Source organism: Grus americana, chromosome 1 (assembly GCF_028858705.1).
Source record: "Grus americana isolate bGruAme1 chromosome 1, bGruAme1.mat, whole genome shotgun sequence".
NCBI classification, from domain to species: domain Eukaryota; kingdom Metazoa; phylum Chordata; class Aves; order Gruiformes; family Gruidae; genus Grus; species Grus americana.
Genome location: NC_072852.1, coordinates 185,397,186 through 185,418,253, shown reverse-complemented (window position 1 = coordinate 185,418,253; position 21,068 = coordinate 185,397,186). Strand labels below are relative to the sequence as shown.

The 21,068-nt window shown below is 36.1% G+C and overlaps 1 protein-coding gene across 3 annotated transcripts in view; it reads left to right on the top strand.

Annotated features, from left to right (window-relative positions):
* The window catches only part of VWA8 (von Willebrand factor A domain containing 8), a 194,232-nt gene that overhangs the window by 46,428 nt on the left and 126,736 nt on the right, over positions 1-21,068 (top strand). For all 3 annotated transcript variants that reach the window (XM_054814621.1, XM_054814612.1, XM_054814630.1), the window contains exons 10-16: positions 1,017-1,148; positions 2,485-2,619; positions 2,700-2,777; positions 9,021-9,181; positions 10,362-10,475; positions 18,481-18,649; positions 19,011-19,088. In XM_054814621.1, the coding sequence (XP_054670596.1) occupies positions 1,017-1,148; positions 2,485-2,619; positions 2,700-2,777; positions 9,021-9,181; positions 10,362-10,475; positions 18,481-18,649; positions 19,011-19,088 (867 nt within the window). The remainder of the gene's footprint in view (positions 1-1,016; positions 1,149-2,484; positions 2,620-2,699; positions 2,778-9,020; positions 9,182-10,361; positions 10,476-18,480; positions 18,650-19,010; positions 19,089-21,068) is intronic.

Genomic DNA, 21,068 nt, shown 5'->3' with positions numbered 1-21,068 from the left:
AGCATTTATATGAATGCATCTCAGTTTTCTTTCTAAACTTTAATAGGCGATGCTGTGAATCTTAGTAGTAATAAAACAAACATGCTTTTAAAGAATTATTTTACATTAGTGACTTCTGTTTAAAAAAACCCACGTTTTTCTAAGAATTCTGAGGAGTTGGATAATATTCCTTTTTCTCTTGTTTACTCAGCTTTCACTCTGTTGAATAAAATGACTATGAGTTCAGTAATTTCAGTTAGTGGCTTTTTTGTGCATAAAGCCCCCTGATATGACTTCCCCTTTCCCAACAAAATAGACTTATTACAGGATTTTTAAAATGGTTTTCATGCTTTCTATATACAGCATAAAATAAAGAGTATAATGCTCAAAAGAGGATTGGGAAGACAAATGTCCTGGTTTTTGCCCTTGATATACCCAGAACATGCTGAAGGCTTAATTTATACAGGTTGTCCTCAATTTTCATTGTATGATAAGGCTGTGGAGCTAAGTAAACATAATGTTTGATGGTTATTTTTATTGGTAGCCAGATGTTTAAATCCACAATTGGTTATAATGACCTGCAGAGATAGGTGATCTATTATTACACATGCTAAAGGCTATCATCCGTTTCTCTTATTATTTCAGTCTGTCAGGCTAAAACTTGGCAAAGTCACCATATGACATTTTCACTTTACATCTGTCACTACAGTCAGAATAAGTAGATGGTATACGATCTTTTTGCTTTGGTTTTAAGTGTAAAATATATAAGCCATTGATAATGTCAACTTAGATATGTGAAGTGAAAGTTGAAGTAAAGTATATTGATTTCAAGAATCACAGAATCATAGAATACCAGGTTGGAAGGGACCTCCACAAGCAATTAATCATAGAATCATGGAATGGTTTGGGTTGGAAGGGACCTTAAATGTTATTTAGTTCCAACTCCATATCTTCAATACGCTTCTGGCCCTGTTTTCAGAACTGTTTTATAAACCAGAAAACTGTATTTAATAATTAATTTCCCCTTAATTCTACAGCGTTTTGAGCTTCAAGATTCAGAAAGACACTTGCTTCCCAGAAGGATTACAAAAGTAGAAAGTGTACATGGAAACAAACCCTTCAAGGCGGATGTAACTATTCAGATTGGTGAAAAAGAAGTGACATTCCAGGTATGAATTTATATATTCATCAAACTATATATGGTTTTAGATATCATTAACTTGTTTTCATCTCATCGAGAATTTGACACTTTCACTTCAGACTAAAACTCATTTGCATTGAATATTTTTTGGACGTGTAACACATGATTCTTATTAGGAAAACATTTAGATACTGGAATATTAGATTATGAATGCACAAGATTTTATTTCTAGATAAACTCATACTTTCCTACATGATTCATTTAAGTTTCTTGTGTTAAAAGCAGTGCTAACGAATGGATGAAAGAAAAGTCTCTAAATTTCATATTTTTTTAATTGTATTAGAATAACAGAGAGTACTTGTGATGCTCTTGGTGCTGCTTTCCCTTTTTCTTTTAATAAAAACAATAGTCTGTCTACACTTCAAATAAAATCTAATGAGTGCTTGGTAATGTTCCGACACAGGATGTTGGGAAAATGGAACAAAAGTAATCATCACATCAAATGTGATTAGTTTGAGTTTCTTCCAATGAAGTTTATGACCTGCTAGGTGGTGAAACAAGGCCTTATTCAGGAAACAGATGCTGATCCTAGAATTTGAAGTTAATGTTGAATTTGGAGAGTCTAGAGAATCTGTAAAGAAGGTGAATTAGTGGGAGTCAGAGAGAGATCATATTAACAGTGGTGAGGAGTATCCTCAGAGGGTTTGTACCATGACAAAGTGAAAAGTGGAACAGCAGCAAATGGGAATTTATCAGAAAAAGGTGAGTCTGTAGGGACCTCATTCAACTCTTTTCTGAGGGGAAGATTTTTGCTTTCATTTGACTGTAGGTGATGCCTTCTGAAAAGATGTCTGCAGAATGTCTCATTGGGAACAGCAGGGTATAAGGAGTTTGCAGATGAAACCATTCCCAGCCTAGAATGGGAAATAGAACAACTACCTTAATATGGGGAGCAATTGAAACTCTCCAAAGTTCTTGTCAAAGTAGCTCCTTCAGATTTTCACAATGCAAATTGCTGTTTCTCTCCCACATTTCTCTGAGCGACAAATATTGGTCATTTTGATATTTTGTCTCTAGCACAAACATACTCAAGTTCTTTGTGGACCCCAATGCTGTAATTGAATTGGTTCATATTTTCTTATTTTTTTTATGAGGAGTGGGTGAAGGAGGTTGTCTATTGGAAATTATATGATTTAATGTTTTCAAGTGAAAGATTTGGCTTTGATGGATGACAATCATCAGCAAAATATTACCGTAGTTTTGGAGAAGCGTAACGCAGTCCACACAAAGCCTAAAGGTATCACAGTATAGCTTATTTAGCTTTGCTTTTTTTTTTTTTTCCTAATTATTATTTTTCCTTTTAGGTTCCAGCTGGGACCAGGCTGTTAAAAAAGCATCCTCAATCAGATACTTTCGTAAGGACTTCCAGCCATGATCGACTGTTGGCAGAGATGATGCAATCCCATATGGTTAAAGATATGTGTTTAATTGGAGGAAAAGTAAGAAATTACATTTCTTTTCTCCTTCCTTCCCCAAGTTCCTTAGAATGTAATCTAGTTCTTATTTTTTAACTTTTTAGGGCTGTGGCAAAACAGTTATTGCTAAGGAGTTTGCTGATATACTGGGATACAGCATAGAACCTATCATGCTGTACCAGGTAAGTAAACTATCTGATGATGACCGTGCTTTAACTATAATCCAAAATATAACACAAAGAGGTTGATTCTTTGTGTATGTTCTCTCTCTCTCAGTGATTTTAAAGCTGCAGATATGTTCATATACAGCCACAGCTTTTAAAATCACTGATAGTCACAGATATGGGTTAAAAGAATAAAAGATAGCAAAGTTTTCTGGTCATTATAGAACATTTTTTATTCTCTCTGTTAGAATACTCATCTAAAATCTCTTCTTATTGAAAGTCTAAATAGAGGGGATACCATGCGGCAATATAGATAGTATAATGTTATTACATATAAACTAGCCCTGACACTGCTTTCCTTCGATTTTATTGACTTTGTTGTGAATGTGAAAGAGAGATAATTTAAACAAAATGTAAGGAGAATCATTTAACACAGTGGTCTTTCTTCTAGCCACAGAGAATTGACAACTCATTCTGTGATTTGGCATGACTGAGTGTCATAAAGAAAACTTTGTCTTTTATGTCTTCTCCTTTTCGGATTTTTTTTCCCTTTTGAAGTATGTTTCCTGCCTTTAGGTCAGAGTGGTGACCACTTGTAATTCATGCATGTTGAATGCCTCCGGAAGACCTTTTGTCTTTCCCTTTTTTTGTTTGTTCATATGCTATTTAATCTTATAATGGAATTCTCCATTATCAACACTATTTTTTTATTATTATGGTAGACAGTTTCTTTATTGTATTGAGAATACATAATGGATTTTATGTTTCTGGGGAATTTTTTAAAAATTATTTCTCATGTTCCATAGGCTTAATCTTTCTTCTGTTTTTTTGATGTGTTTCTTGTGTCAAGATTGCCTAATATCCTCTTACATGTATATTTTTCCTGATGCCTAACACATGAAATTTTAAACAATTTTATAAATTCTGTGCCCCCCCCCCCTTTTTTTTTTTACATTTCTGTTCAGTATGACAATTACAGTTGGTGGGACTGTGTTGCAGTAGAGATTAGAGGATAAAGTTCTGTGTTGAAAAATGTTGCATCCTAGAAATATAAAAGGGCTGGTGTTTAAATGTAATATGTACATATTACATTCAATGAATATTAACTTCATTATTCATAGGTGCCATTACAAACAGACAGTAATGTTCTTCCACCCGCCTAATTGTTGCTAATTTATTTATGTTGTGTCTTAGTGCAGATGTGGCTTTAAGTATGAATTTGGGCCGAAGCGTGCATTAACACTGTTTGTGAAATGCATGGGCAGTTGACGTAGTTGCCCGAGAATGGTAGTCATGGGGTAAAATGACAAGAAGGAAGAACTGGAGGAGTCATAAGGGTGTCTGTGGGCTTTGAAGGAAGTGGCAAGGAGCTTATTGTTGTAGCTGCATTTTTCATGAGTCGGAGGAAGAAGTTTACAGTAATTGAAAAAGTAAGGGCAGAGTGAGTGTTTTTACTGAGTAAAATGTAAAGTTTGTATTTAAAAAGATTAACATAGAAGTAGTAGTGATAGCTCCAGGAAGGTTGGAATGCAGAATAATAAGGGAATGAAGGTTTTGGAGTTGTCAGTTGTCTCAGGGTATGGTAAACATGGTGCAGTGGGGCTGCTGTACATTTGGGGTTTTTCCCTTTGATTTCATCCGCAGTGCTTCAGGCTTTCTCACAGCACTAGAGTTTTTCTTGCAAACCCCAAGCTCTGTCATGCTTAACAGTCATCTCCCATAGCCAGTGGTCACTCAGTACATGTTTGGAAAAAATTGTCAGTCTTAGATCTTGATACACTCTAACCTCATGACATAAACTGAAAAATTACAAGATTAAAAAGTCGAATGAATTAATTTGCTAGCTTTTCACAGTAGGGATCACACATGTAAGGTTTTCTTCATAACCTTGAGGAATGAAAACACTCTGAAATAAAATATGAAGTCAAGAGTCTCCCATGACCTTGTGAGGCAAAATACACCAAATATCACTGGATTTACAGTTGTAAGTGATAATTGGCAACGCTGCAGGGGAACATTAGCATCAGATTTAATGCAATATATTGGTCTCTTTCTTCCATCCCTTTGCTTACTTAAATTTTTCCCAGGCAGCATGGAGACCTCCAAAGGAAGAAATGGCAGTGGCAGCTGATTTGGAAGTACAGTGGCATGTGGGGGGAGAGAGACACTGACAGAAATGGGTGGTGAGGTTGAAGGGTTGAAACAGACAAAAAGTGAGAGAAAATAGAAAAGAACAATATTACTGATTATGAAAAAAAAGAAAACCAGTCCATTTTATGTTTTCCTGCACAGTCGAGAACCTCCCCAGACAGGATCCCACTGCTTTTCCTTCCCCCTGTGTGGCTTCAGCTGATAAAGGCGCAGGCGCTGAAACTGTGTCTGCATAGATGGAGTCAGGCAGATGACTTATGCCCTTTTCTTACGCTTTAACATGGATAGATGCAAGCAGATTTGGGTTCCAAAGCCACATAGCGTCATCAATGCAATGTTATATTCATATTAATACACCTGGATTTCCAGCAGCACCTATTACCTTCTGTATAGTAGTATGTGAAGATAGGTGTGTAGTTTCTGAGCCAGACCTGAGTGTATCCAGCTAGCCTGCATACTGCTCTCTGCACTTGTCACTGTAAACCTATTTTTAAATCATCCCAGGAAAATAGCTTTTACAACTTGACAAACCTGCTTGAGGATGGGCACACCCTAACCCTTGTTTTGTTGCATGCAACAGAGTATTGGGTACTCACCAGCAAAATTAGACAATTATTTGGTTAAAAACATGGCTAATGTTTTATCAACATCCTACCTTTAATTGGTATGGCTGCACTGAATAAAAGCAGACGACTTTTTGAAGACACATGAGAAGAACTGACAATGAAATTAGTTACTCAGTAAACATCTTTCTTTCAGAGGGATCTGTAATTCTTACAGAAATAAAATCCAGGTGAAGGATTTGAAGTATTTCCTGCTGAAGTGTGAAACTTTCCGTTCGTTTCACCAGGGTTTGATCAAGTTCAAAGGGCAGAGGGTTTTTATAGAGAGTTTTTTTGATGATATCAAACATTATTGCTAAGGCAAATAAATGACTGCTTGTGAGCTCGTTGTTCACTGTAAATTCCTGTGTAGACGAGTCTATGTGAGATCCACATGTGTACCTATACGTATAGGTATTTCCTATGTACAATGTACATAATCTCAAAAGTTTTTACAGGAAGCAATGTATAAAAAAATGATTGGATGTAGCTGTGCTATACATCTGATAAATTTTAAGAATGCATTTGTTTTTCTTAAAATATGTAATAACATATCAGGGGCTTTGCATAGTGAAATGACAGGATAATGTAATGACAGAACAAACGTTAAATGTATTCATTCACACAGTAATTCAGCAATGAAGGCTATGAGAAGTTTGATAATGCTGTAAATTTAGCAGATTTTTCTACCTGGGTTCAAAAAGTGTCTTTCTGATTTTTTGAGAGAGACACCGTATTGTCCAAAGTCCATTTCTAGAATTAAGGAGGCTTTTATTTGTCCTGTGTTTCATTTTTATTTTCCAGTAATTTCTGCAGGCACAAAAATAAGTAGTGGGGCACTTATCCTTGGTCTGAAGCAATAGCACTGTTTTTCTTCAGACTCTGTGAAGAAATGAATTCTTAGAGATTTATATATATATATAAAAAGTTTACTTTTGAAAATTCTGAAGTTAATTTAAGGGCTTGAATAGTGTGAAAAGGCCTAACTCTTTATATTAATTTCACAGAAAAACACCTCTAAAAGCTTTTATGTTGTGACATGAGAATCAAATTTACCTAAACCAAGGATTCTCAAACCTTCTGAGCACATAAATCATCTTCTATACTAACAGTTGGCTCACAGAACAATTCCTGTCTCATTTGTGATATCTGACATCGTTATACGGATTTCTCATTATATGCAATTCCACACAGGCAAATTGCTGACAAAGGAAACTCGTCCTGATTAGGAAAGGTTTGTTTTTAAGTTGTCTCTTAATGCAGTTAAGCAACAGCAAATAAGCAGCAGCAGCCAGCTAGTTCTTTGTGGACTGTAGTTAGGGATCTTTTGGTTTAAATTGTTTAAAATAAAACATTTTCTCCCCCCAGAGTTTCAGGGGGAAAAAAATAGCAGTATGCAAAGTGACGTTATAACAGTTTTCCAGCAAGTTGCTCCTTTTCTTCCCCAGCGAAAATAGTCTTTTAAGCACATCACTAGTGTTTGTGTACTGTGATGTTTTTGTTTCTAGGATTTCTTTTTTTTTCTTTTTTTTTTTTGCATGACCTCATAATTTTTCTTTACAAATTCCTTCCAATTTTTTATTTGAGAAATACTAACAAAATATGAGTCCAAATTGGCATGAAAAGCAGGAAACATAGATTTTTCATCTTAGAATTGCCAAGAACATGATTAGCACTGTGAGCCATGAAAAATGGTCAGATTGGAGGCTTCTATTGCTATAGCTGCTAAAGGGAGTGAAACAGAAGTTACCCTACTTGTTTTCTCTCCTAAACTTCTTTTTTTCCTACATACAAGATCTTTTAGAAAATAAACAGCACAATGTAAAACACATGTTACAATGACTGCTACAAATTAAGCACTTTGTTTCACAAGGCAATAGAATGTTGCCATTGCTTTGCCCAAAATAAAAGGGGAAAAAAAAATTCATATATTTCTATTACTTCCCCTCCAAAGAGGGGGGATTTTTAGACTTAGTCTTATAACATTATATCTCATAATGTTATATTTTTAATATCATAAATTAAAAATTGATGTAGAGTAAATAAATAGAAATAATAAATCACTGAACAGGTACTTAGCCATAAAACAAATACCTTACAGAAACTGTGCAGTTGTTAGTGAATGATACTTCTTTTTAATGCATCACTAAATTGAATCTCATTCAGCCATTTAAATTACAGTCTAAACATTTTAAATTTCAAAAAAATATTTTTCAGCAAAATACATTTCTGAATTTATCACCAGAAAATTAATGCATGATTCTCGAGTGGCTGTTGGAATTACAGCTGGACATTCTATATAGCATACTCGGCTCCCAGTCAATTCATGTAGTACCTTGTTTCATTCCTCTAGAGGTGAACTGTCAGACGTATGTTAGTTGAATATTCAGTTATACAACATTTAGTAGCTACTGAATGCACACTTCTGATGCAAGTCCTAAAGCCACATTTTTTTCTGGTTTTGATAAAAATGTTTCACGTTCTGGTTTTAGTCTAATTCATTGATAAAATAGAAAAGAGCAAACACAGCAGTAAAAAAGCAGAAATACAGCAATAAAAATACACTCTGGTGTTGTGGATTTGAATGTGAGACTTTAAATTTTACATATGTGGAAACACTGAAGGAACCAGACTTTGTCCTGTTATTTTAAGGCTTTTAAGGAAATGTAGAAAGAGGAAATGATTCAGGCCATACAACGTAATGTGTTCTATTTTTATTCTTTAAAGTTCAAAGGGTTTATAGTTGTGAAAAGGACATATGCAAAAACTACAGCTACCATAGAAAATATTTTTCTCGTCTGATTTTAGGTTGTGTTCACAGCACAGCCTGAGGAAAGGATTTCATCTTCCAGGTCACAAAATGGCTATTCTTTGTTGCTTTAGTGCTTACCTGTTATAATGGAGCATCTAAAAAATATGTACTGGAGGATACGCTAGATTTCGCCTTTGGTTTTGATTTATCCCAGAAGTATTATTTTGTGATATGCTATGGACTTCTGATATTTTGTGTGTTCCTGGCTTCTTTCTTATTCTGTCCTTTATTCTCCAATGCTTCCCATTGCATTTTCATGCTGAGAGGTGGAATGTCATGCTGGTTTGTGTTCAAGATTAATGATGAAATCTTTGCTCTTTCATGGGACTTGGTCTGTATGAAATAAATGACTCTTATTTGTTCAAGGTGTAAATTGCTGCCCCCTTCTGTACACAAAGCTGTGTACAAGTTGTCATATGCTTGCATTACTTTTAAGGGGGGAAAAAGAAGGCTTTTGTTCTGGTTTCAAAGAGGTGATATTGGCAAGTGTAGAACTTCCAAAGACTATTTACCGTAGTTTGTGTGTAGATTCATGTGTGTATTTCTAATACTCTTTGGAAAAGTAATTGATTTCTTGCTCATCTTCTTTGGGTATATTCAGGAAAAACAGAATGCAGTTTTTTAAGGAGAAAGCATGTACTTTCGATGAAGAAAATAGAGCATAAATATACTTTTCTGATGAATTGATACTTACAGGATATGACGGCTAGAGATTTGCTACAGCAAAGGTACACTCTTCCTAATGGAGACACTGCTTGGAGGCCATCGCCACTCGTTACTGCTGCCCTGGAAGGAAACCTTGTTATTCTTGATGGCATTCATCGAATTAACCCTGGCACTCTAGCTGTACTTCAAAGGTCAGGATGCGAGCATGGATAAGATCTGTTTAGTGAGTGTGTGTATACTGAGAAATTAAGTTGCTCCTGGTGAACATGACTTTATAACTTCAAGAATACTGTAAAAATCAAGCTGAGCATTGACGATTCATAGAATATGTAACGTTCAGTCTTTACATACTTAAAAGCAGAAGCAATTCTTGCATGTTCTTTGCAAATCTATAATACAAGAAATTTCAGCTCTTTGTAAATACAGAATGTAAGTCTGAATTGAAGAATGAGCTAGATTTTACTCTAAATTTATGAAATCTAAAAATTAGTAATATTTGCTCAATAATTTGAAAATACAAGATGACAGAAAATGTTTAAAATACTTTGAATGCATTCTGCTTTGAATAAAATGTGATCATTACAGTTGTATATAAAAGAGTACTTTATATTGATTGCAAAGAACTCTTTCTAAACGTTTCATAATTCAATAAAAAATAAATTAAACTTTGCAGAACAGAAATAGTAATAGCAAATACTATGTTAATAATAATCTATGCTGTCAGGTCAAATTTTTGTGCTATTTCATGTGCCTGCATCGTATACTGCCTTTTGCAAACTTAAAGGACATCACCAGCTTTAAAAGCAGGTTGTAGCAAAAACATTTTGTGCCTTTTATTATTATATATATATGCAGAAGAGCAGAAGAGAGAATAATCCTTGCCTCTTTTTTTCCCTTTTTAATCATTTTACATTTGCCTTCTGATTTTTCTTCTGACACGAGCATGTGTTATATCTAATTAAATTCTGCATTAAAAAAAATAAAAGCTGGGCCTGTATGTATGTTAATCATTAAAAGCAACTGAAATATATTGCTTCACAGAACAAAACAGAAATAGATTACTTGGTAGAAGTATAACAGAATGGCTGTTCCGTGCCATTTATGCACACTCTACTGGTGAGACAGAATTTTTTTATTTTTCATTTTTTTACCATATCTATTAAAAACTAAGTTGACTGACTATGTGCTGAAACTGTTTACTTATGCATATTATTTTACCTCCACACTTGGATGCATCTTAAATTGGTATACTTTTTTCTTTTTACTATGACCCGTGCTGACTGAGGTAGCTTTTAAAAAAATGTTAGTTGATGTAAGTGTTTTTAAAAGTAATCAAAGGCTAGATAAAGCTTATTCTTTATTTTCAAACAGACTAATACATGACAGAGAACTGACTCTCTATGACGGCACCAGATTGTTAAGGGAAGACAGATACCAAAACTTAAAAGAAGACTTACAGATCTCTGATGAGAAACTACAGGAAAGGTAAAGTGTCAGCAACAACTATAGAATGCAAACAGCATTTCATCCTGTAAAGAGTTTAATCTCCTCTTTTTTTCTTCTTTTTTTCTTTTTTTTGCAAAAACATCATGCAAAATGCTTCTCTATTACATTGATACCTTCTAATCACAGAGAAACATAGTTCAAACATCAGTTTCGGCATGAACTTTTGTTTCTTTTTGTGGCATGAGAAAATTATATCCTGTTTAGATTGCTTGAACTAAAAGGAAAACATTCAATATCCTTTAACAGAAGGAGTTAAACATTGAAGAGAAATTATAAGTACATAAACACATAGATAGAAAGGTATATAATACTTAATTCTGGAACATTTTATTAAGAGTGTTGGAAAATAAAGCTAAATTGAAGTTAAATACAACTTGTTACTTTCTTTTGCCTCATTAGCTAGAAAGCTGGTATTTAATTTACAACTAATATGGGGCAGGAAATCCTAAGGATGGGTTGGGACCCATTATGCTTATTCTTTTTGTTTCTTCACTTCCACTTGTCTGCTAGAAACATTCCACTGATAGAAACGTTTTCTACTCCTCTGATGGTCATACTTGATACATAATCAAATACCACTGACCAATTTTAGTTAATGGGCGGGATATCGCTGAGTGCACGTCAAAACAAATGCAATCTAATATTCAGTAATATATAAGGAGCTAAACATACCATGATTCTTAAATGACTCTTAACTGCTGCAAAAACAGTTGAAGTTTTATGTCAGGTGTCTGTGTGCATATTTATACCGCAGAGTGTGCATGTGCCCAAACTTTGAATAGGCCTTATATGTTGTAGTAGGGATGCATTCATGATCTGCTACCCCTTTTCTCTCAATTGTCTCACTGAATACAATTTTTTCTTTGACCTCCTTCATAGTGTACCCTTTAGAAAAGCTGTTTTGCTTTTACTGCCTAGTTGTTTTGTTATTTCTAGTTCCCTTTTGATCCAAATTACTGGGTTTTTAAAAAAAAAAAAAAAACAACAACACAGCAAAACAACAAAACAAACTTCATTTTAAGTCTTCCATAGAAATTATTTTGATTTTTTTTGTAGGTATTATGTAATTTAAGCCTACTTGTTGCAAATTGTATCCATGCTGCTGAGGCCATGCACCCAGCTAGATGGGCATTTCCTGCATTTGTTTTATTTGAGTGAAGAGCTATGTATCAGGGAAGTGTTCTGTTTATCAGGATTTTAAGCCCAGACTTTGAAAAGAGGAGCAAAAAAGCTCCAAGGATCTATCTGGGATGTTATCCCAACTTTGCATTGGACTTTCTACTTCAAAATAGATCTAGTCATTGTGTGAGTCTCCCTGCTTCGTGTTGATGGTGTTGCCCAAGGTGCTTTCAGGCGGAATGGCAGTGGCTGTGCAGTTTGCTTACTGCATGGTACCCTTTAGTTCATCCCAATATACTCCAAAAACCTAGAAAATTCATCACACGTTCATCTTCAGTACTGCTTCTCCTCCTGGCTCAAATCTCTCTCACAGGAATAGAGCTTTACATCTGGATTCTGTGTCTCCCTGCACTTGTCACTGCAAGATTCTGTACTTTCCAGTGTTGCCGAATAGCTTTGCAGAATTAGCCCTTCTCTCCAGACACCTTCTTATCAAATGGTATCTAGGGTACTGACAGCTGATTTAACCACAGGCTAAGAAAACACGATGGTGCTAACCTTCCCTCATTTGCCTGTGGAAGAATGCCTTGTGGAGATATTATATAGAATATGCTGTACCTTGAATTCATTAGGAGATTGGCTGGGCAAACTCCTACTTCTCAATCATGATTGTGAGATGCTTTACCTATCGATGAGAAATGTCGCTTGCTGTGTGTCAATGGCTGTGCCTAGTGGCCTTAGCTATATTTCCGATGTTAGACAAAAAGAGAGCTTTATTTACCCTGATTTACTGGATTTGACTAAAGTAATTTTGGGACAGTTGCTCTTTGCCAGGCCTGCAGAATATATGCTGTCATTCCCAGTTCTGCTGCGACTGAATCTGGGATGTTTGATGAGTGGCACAGTAAGACTACTGGTAATTTTCCAATAAGGGAGTTCCCTATGGAAAGTGGTTTCAAGTTTTGTTTGAATCAGGAGATTATTCTGACTTTTTTTTTTTTCCTAAATTCCACTTATTCAGCCTCGATTCTCATTTGTGTATTGGGAATCAAAATGGTACATAGAATACTTACTATGTTACAAAAGTAACTTTTTTTTGTTATTAACCTTTTTTTTTATCTACCTGATCTCATGTACTAATGTAGTTCTTATGAGAGACAGAGGAAGAGGAAAAAGCGTACTGAGAGGCACATCAATGATTCAGTGGAAGTGCATGACAGAGTTTTAAATGTCTAAGCAGTCAGGCAAGACCTAAATGAAGTAGCTGAAAATAGTCATAAACAGAGGAGATATGAGTTCAAGAGAAAAAAGAGTATTTCAGAAGGACTGGAATTTGAAAGAAAGAAGCCAAAATCTTCATTAGGAAATCATTAGATTAGGAGAGGGCAAGGCCATCTTCATGAGTTCAGCAAAAGCAATAGATAGCTGGAAACTGGAAGGCAGCTGTGATACACAACTGACATGTTACTGCCATATGTCAGAGAAACTGAGACATGGAGTACATTCTTCCTCTCCCCCATTCAGGTCAGCTTTTCTGTGCGTGAGTGTTCCTGATTGTAGCGATTATTTGTAGTGAAGTTTGCAGTTTTTGTCTTTTGTGCTACTTCTCATCATTCAGAAATACAAAATAACTCACTGTTACTCTCTGTTCTGACTCACTAATGAGGTGGCCAGATGCTGTTGTAAGTTACATAAATACAAATATGTCGTTCATAATGGAAAAGAACAACTGATAATGCTTTTTAATAGACTACTTGAACTCAGTACTTTGTGAATGGAATTTTAAAATAGAATTTCCATTTAAATCTATTTTAGAGAAAAGGAGTACGATTCCAAACCCATGAGCCGAAACTTCTGTAAACATAATTTTTTAGTCTGTGTTTGACACACCTAAAGATTTTTCCCATCTAAGAGAAAAATTTGAGATATTAATGGAGAAGTTTTAAGGGATCCCTTCTTCAGACAAGCAAGACACATTTTGTACTAAGCTTTCATGCTCCTATATGAAAATATGATAGCAAAAAAAAAAAATTCACAGTTTTCGTGCCTTTAATTTTTAGTGCTTCAATATTAATAATACTCATATGTGTAGCAGAATAGAAAGGAGAACACTGCACAATCTGTCACTTAATTTCCAATCTTGATAAGTCAAGAGGGTTTGTTTTTTTTTAAATAAAGGGATGGTATTTCAGATCACACTATGGTCTAAAGAAATCACATGCCTCACTCTACAAATGTAAACCGTGTTGCAGTAGAGAATGCGAACATGGCCGTGTTATTAGCAGTGCTGGCTGGACAAGGAGGAAAGTGTTGTTTGGTTTTCAGATTGTTTTCAAGTTTTGCAGATTAAAATAGTATTATTCATAAATTATATTTTTGGACAACTTCATCTGACAGGCTGAGAGAGTTGGGGTTGTTCAGCCTGGAGAAGAGAAGGCTCCAGGGAGACCTTACAGCAGCCTTCCAGTACCTGAAGGGGCCTACAGGAAAGCTGGAGAGGGACTGTTACAAGGGCATGGAGTGACAGGACACGGGATGATGGCTTTAAACTAAAGTCTAGTGGAGGGTGTCCCTGCCCATGGCAGGGTGGTTGGAACTAGATGATCTTTAAGGTCCCTTCCAACCCAAACCATTCTATGATTTAAAAGTTTTATTTCCTTTGTAAGAGCTAATAAAACATATTCTTAATTTAAATGATGCTATTTACTGTCATTTATTTCATTACATATCTACATCCGTCACGTCTACTAGCATTTTTCTGAGAAGGGCTTCAGACTGGCGGGTGCAGTAGCTCTGTGAGGGGACTGACAAGTGCAAGCAGTACGTTTGCCCTTGTGAGATGTTGGGATATGATGTTAGATGAGGTCTGCTGAAAGCCTGTAAGCTACAAGGTAACTAGCAGTGGGCACAGAGGACTTTTTCCTCTGTTCTTGTGCAAGTTTGGCTGTGGAGTTAAGTTAGCAGTCACAGTAAGATGACATTCGCTGATTTGAGGGGAAGTAAGTATTTTTATTTATGAGTTTGAGGAGAAGAGGAAAAAAAGCTGCCCTTGAGAAAATGACAGATGGTCCTTAAAGATCTTTTACATAGAAGGAAATTATAGCTGCTGATTCCTTATTCATTTAATGATTGTATGATTCATTTTCCTGAACGGGTTCAGAGATTAAGAGAAAGCGCATTCAAGTACTGTGCATATCCAAGATTTCTTCATACGATTTCTTTTGTAATAATCCCTTACTTCACTGAGACAGATACTGTAAAGATAGCACACAGCCTTTAGAAGATGAGCAGTGAAGTGCTGGTTTGTCTTACGATGCGGTATTTTAACCCATTTGGGTGGATATCCCCCCCCCACCCCCAACACACATGCACAGAGCTAAGCTCTTAGTGTGGTAAGCAGAAAGGCAGCTATTAAAGGAAAATCTAGAATTAGGTATTGTTCAAAAGCTAAAAGAAGTCACTCATAATGCATGGGTAGTTTCAATGCCCTGCAGACAGTGGATTATTTTCCATGTGATTAGGTTGAAAGGGAACACACAGTAGATGAGACAAATATAAAATGTGGCAGGGAGTGAATTTAGCAAGCAATAAAAGTTTTTAATTGCTTACATTTTCTAGCTTTTACTTAATTTTTTTTGTTGTGGTTTTGGGGTTTTTTTTTCAGTTTAGTGAATTTTCAGATAATCTGTTAATTTTAGACTGTGGTGAAGTTTAAGAAAAACAGCAAGAAAACAATAGTAGGTCACTGTGGTCCTAGTATTATAACAATTCCCAAGTAAAAAAATTGTTCTTATTTTAATAGGAAATGAGATTTATTAAATTATGTTGCAGGAAGAGATGACCAAAAATAGATTTGTTTTGCATGGTGGCATTAGGAATGCTGTTCTGCATTGGGGTTTTTGGGGGTTTTGCTTGTTTTTTCCAAGAGAAGCTTCAATTGCTCAGAACCATGTGTCAATAACAAGAAAATCTTTCCCTAAAATCACCCTGAACAGACTGTGTTCTGATCTTCCTCTCGAGAGCAGTGGCCATAATCCTTGTTTGGAATTAAACACTGCTGTCAAAAGAAGGACACACACATTATTAAAGTGCTCTGCTAGGTATGTTGTCAGTAAACATTTAATAGAGAGAAGGATAGAGACTCTTCGTATTAATCGACTAACACCAAATCTTCCCGCTGTGTTTGAGGCTCATTAATTTAAAAGGTGTCAAGTTTTTAACAAGATACACTTACTTGGCCTTCATCTGCAAAGAACACAAGATGTCAAGGATTTCTTTGTAAAATATAGCTCCATGTAGGAGCTCCATATTATAGTCCTTAAGAGACTTGATCTGTAATACATTAGAACAATTTTGAAGCTCTTTGGTTGCACTGATGGAAGCTGGGAACTTTCAGAGCATTGCAGGATTAAGTCATTTGTGGCATTTGTTTTAATAATACACTTAGCTTGACTTTTTCAACATTGCAAACATCAGTCCAAACAATAAGCTTTTGAAGTAGCCAAATAGTTTTATTCATGTTTACAAACTGGAAACCTACAGCAGCGATGTTGCGATATCTCCACGTCTAGAGAGTACGTCAGTGACTTTAAGTGATATCACCAAGTTAGCTTGCCCTGACTTTGTATCTCCTCTCCTCCCACTTTTCCCCGTGCCCTCCCCGGCTGTACCCACCATGCACTCTGAGTTAGGCAGTGACGCAGAGGTGGTACAGGAGAAATGTGTTCCCTTCACTAGGGAAAGCTGACTGCTTCTTGCGTTCTTTTCTGGTATTGCAGAAGCAGCAGAATTGGTCCTTTGGATTTGGTGGATTTCTTTAGGAGGGTTGTTTTTCTTCTTAGTAGCGGAGGGGGGAGGTGAGTCTGGAAGTATATGTATTTATCCTATCTAGGAAACCTTTTCTTCTATAAAAAGGTTGGCTAATGTTCCCTGACCTTCTTTTATACTTAGTGACAGGGACATTCCCATTGGTTCCTCTTTCATGTGATGTTTTCAGACATCTATTTCTATTTTTATCAATCAGGGAGTAGCTTCTAGGCTTATGACTTTCAGCTGAGAACAACTCATGCCACCTCGTCTGTGTTGGCTTTGATACAAGAGGCTGTTTGCTATATTGCTCTCTTGTATCACAGGTTTGTTGTTGTGATGAACAGATGAGCCAACTATGCAGTAGATTTGTTAATTTATGTTTAATGGTTGTATTCTGTCTTCAGATTTTCAGATTTTCTTATGCCATGGTTTCCCCCCTCAATTTAACCAGGAAAAGAATACTTGCCTCCAAGTGTTCTGATTTCAAATGTAGTAATTTATATGGAAAATGACATGATAACAGGCATATCTAGCAATATAAGCTGTCTAATTAAATTTCACTTGCTTTTTCCAAATTAACATCTCCTATTTAATAAGAGTACTGTGAAATTAATTGTTGAAAATAGACCCTCTTTGCACAATTTGACTGGCTTTTGTGTCTCACTTGTTACTGTCTATTATTTCTGCTGCTTCTAGAGATTGTGCAGTTGTGCTGATTGAGTACCAATGAATTCCCAGTCCAAAGAGCTGATAATATTACATAGATAAGGCGAGGAAGGCAAAGACCCAAAACCAAGGCAGTGGTCTTCTCTTGCCCTAGCACATGCATCTAGAAGTTGTGTATTTAAGTTTGTGTTGATCACAGTAAGGTCCCATTATCTTCAGTGGAATCACATAGTTAGGTGTCTAAAAGACTGTTAGTCACCCAGTCCTGCAGCATGAACTAGGGTACACTGACTGAAGCTAGCAGGTCAGTTCCATAAAGATTTAAATAATAATAATAATATTAATAATGATAAAAGTACCTTTTACAACCATGAACATTGAATGTGTTGCCACAGGAAGTTGTGGAGGCAGATAGGATGAAGAAGTTCAGAAAGGGATTAGAAAAATTTGTGGGTAAACAGACATTAAAGCAAATAGAGATCTACCCTCCAATGTCCTTGAAGATCTGATTGTGGGTGCTGGGAGAGTATGAGGGGAACAGACTACTGGTAGCAGCTAGGCTTACGTATGTGCTTTCCCCAGAGAGCATCTCCAGCTGTCGTAATCGGAGAGAGAACATATAGGGTAGATTGAAGGACCCAGTAGGGCATTTCTTAAATTCTTTTAAGTCTTAATCTGCTATTGGAGGGACCTGTCTCCCCATGCTGACTCTGAAATGAGCCAAGAGTGAGGTGACTGGCTTGGTCTTTGAAGTGTAACTTTCAGGGGTATTACGAAGTTAGGGATGATATGACGTTAGGTATATTAATCCCACCCTAAGAGTCCAGGTGATTTTCCAAGGGCCGCAAAGAGCAGCAGTAAGGGGACTGACTGTTCCTAAACTGTTACTGAATTGGCTCTTCATGGTATCTAGGCCAGTCTCTACAGTGTCATTCTTTTTGTCGGTCTAACTGAGTTGAAAGAAGTTACTCATTACTGCAGCTCTGGTAGATCTTGTTCTCTCCCTGGTTTGCCTGTGAGACATCCTGCTTTAGGTAAAGCACTTGTAAAATCTGTCAGATGAGTGGTATGTGCCCATTTCAGACATACAGAGCAGTAGACAGTAGCTTAGTTGCTGGTATTTGTTCATCTTGAGGCATGCAGGTCCTGTTGCAGATGAGGAGACTTCGGTACCCTTTTGAGCCTAAAAAATACGTAAATTTGTAAAATTACAAGTCACATTATGCAATCCTTGTCTTTTTTTAAAAAATAAAGTTGCATTGCAAATTATCTGAATAGACCGTGACATGATTCAGTACAATAATTTATTTTTTTTCATCTATTGTAAAAAATAGATTTGCTATTCACTGATTAAACCTGGTAATACATTTTTTAAACTCTTTTTTTGCAGGTCTATCTTTCCTATCCACCCCTCTTTCAGAATAGTGGTCCTAGCAGAACCTCCTGTCATTGGAGGTAGTACCCAACAATGGCTGGGTCCAGAGTTTCTGACGCTGTTTCTTTTTCATAATGTTCGATCTTTAAGCAAGAGTGAAGAAATGCAAGTTATTAAAGAAATGGTAAGTACATTCAATATTTTAGGCACTTATTGGCTGTTGCTTACTGATAATGATTATTTACTACATAAAAAATATTTTGCTATTCCACTCCCTACTTCAGTGTGGCATATATGAGTCTTCATTTTCAAAGTGTACCAAAGCAGCATATCTACTTATCTTTTAATGGTATTGATATAAATTAGTATTCTTATTGTGATATTAAATGATGCTGTAATAGAAAAATGCTCTTTATCAGAACTGTATTCCTTTTTGGTTGACATTAAGCAACTGCAGCAACTGTATGCTCATTGCATCTGAGTGTAGCTGTATATGGAACTTGCATATCTTGCAGTAAGATTAATACTGGTTTTGTTTCAAACAGATTCCAAATGTACCCAGTGTTGCTGTGGAGCAGTTGTTGTCATTAACGCACAAGCTTCGGGAGACAAATGATGCCACGGTGAGCCCTTTTTTCTTCTCTTCTCTTCTCTTCTCTTCTCTTCTCTTCTCTTCTCTTCTCTTCTCTTCTCTTCTCTTCTCTTCTCTTCTCTTCTCTTCTCTTCTCTTCTCTTTTTTTCAAATTTATTTTCCCTTACTGTGACTGTTTTAACAAAGGCTTGGGTGAAGCACACTAAGCTATACTGTTATTTCAAAGGCTGACTGATTGGAAAACCAGCCCCAGAAAATTATTGCTGGCAATTACTGCACTGCATACTGTAAACCTTTTAGATTCACAGTGTACATTTTTAAAATCTACATAAGTAAAGCTTTTAGGAAATTGCCCAAATCCAGAGAAGTCAGGCAGAACAGTACATGTTGTCAGTGGGTTTAGATGGATGACACAGTGAAACATGCTTGAGGTGCCTTTGAATAGGTACAGTTATCATCATGTGTGTCCAAATACTTTTTGATCATTTCACTTTAGTCATTGGAAATTTCATATCTGAAATTATTGAGGCTTTTTGGGCAATGGGAACTACCTAGCCATTATGAAATGCCAACAGGCAACAGCAAAGACTAAGAAAAGGGAAAGCTCCAGAACTCCTGGCGGTGTTACTGCTACAGGCGATTCTATTAAAGCAGTCTTGTCAAGAAAAATAAGTTCTGCTGACATAGTAACCACAAAATTCTTTAAAAAAAATACAGTCAAATCATCATGAAAAGAAAAAGAAATTATTGCTATGGCAACTAAAGCACTGGATGTTTTTAATGTAACTAAAACGTAAAACATTTTTAGTGGAATCCAGCAGTTTAACTGGCATGCAAATGTATTCAGTTCTCCTTAGTTTTCATGATTTTAACATGGGTAATAGTTTTTTAACTATTTAAGAAGCTCAGATAGGCTGTTATGCTCTTCTGAGCTTAAAAAAAATAAGTAAAAAGGTTGACTTTTAGGTACACCTTAGGGTCAGTTTTGTTTTTATTATCTATGTAGCTTCTTACACCTAATGTATAGATTTATTGGTTTTGACATACTTGGAGACATACCATGCCTGAATAGAGCATTGTAAAAATCCTTTCCAAACATGTGGATGTCTATAGCATTGTGAAATATCTAAATGAAGTCTGTGATGTTGGATGAGAAGTGAGTCACAGTACGGATCGAGGGAGGATTCTTGTAGATCAGCAGTGACATGAGGCATGTTGGGAATAGCACGCCTGTGCAGAGAGCTGAAATGTGTGCCTTAGGTATGCCAGGCTATTTGTAGAGTTGCCTAAGTAAGTAAGCTTTTGCCAGAGATTATCCTCAAAATATTAACCATTGTTTGAAGGGTTTTGTTAACAATAGAATACCTGTAGAATATTCAGCTTGTGGGCGTTGTCTGCATCATTGTAATTGTTTGCTTGATTTACAATAGAATCTAGAGACTACAGTCAAGATCCTGTTGAATTAGATGCCTCATATATATTACAAATGCTGTCACTAACCCAATTTTGAGTTTACAGTTGTTCAATGTAAAATGTATAAAAAAAAACCAGGTAAGACAAAAGAGGAAATTTTGTTCCCAAGACTTTAACTGCCAGTTGCAAATATTCAGAAGATGTGATACAGCTTTTCCTCTGTGGTTCTGTCCTCTATGCTTATTTATTTCAGTGCAGGATCTGATGCTATATATAATTTAGACTTTAAAATGTCTGCGTCCTGAGAGATTTGACTTGTCAAGGTGGTACAACGTATGAAATACAGTACCTCAGTTACTGTGCCCAGCTGCCATTTTCCATCAGTGCTATCCCATAGGTTGTCACTTAGGGAGGATTGTTTACCTGCCAAAACTTACTCTGCTTGGGAACCTTTCAGCTGTTTTAAGATACTTTTGGAAAGAGAATGTGATCTCCAAAGACAATGAGGGTTCTGGCTAGTGAGCAGAGATAACAAGGATACAGCGCTCACCCCTCTGCCTTGCCCGTGCTTCACGCGTGGCTGAGTAGGTCTTGAAGT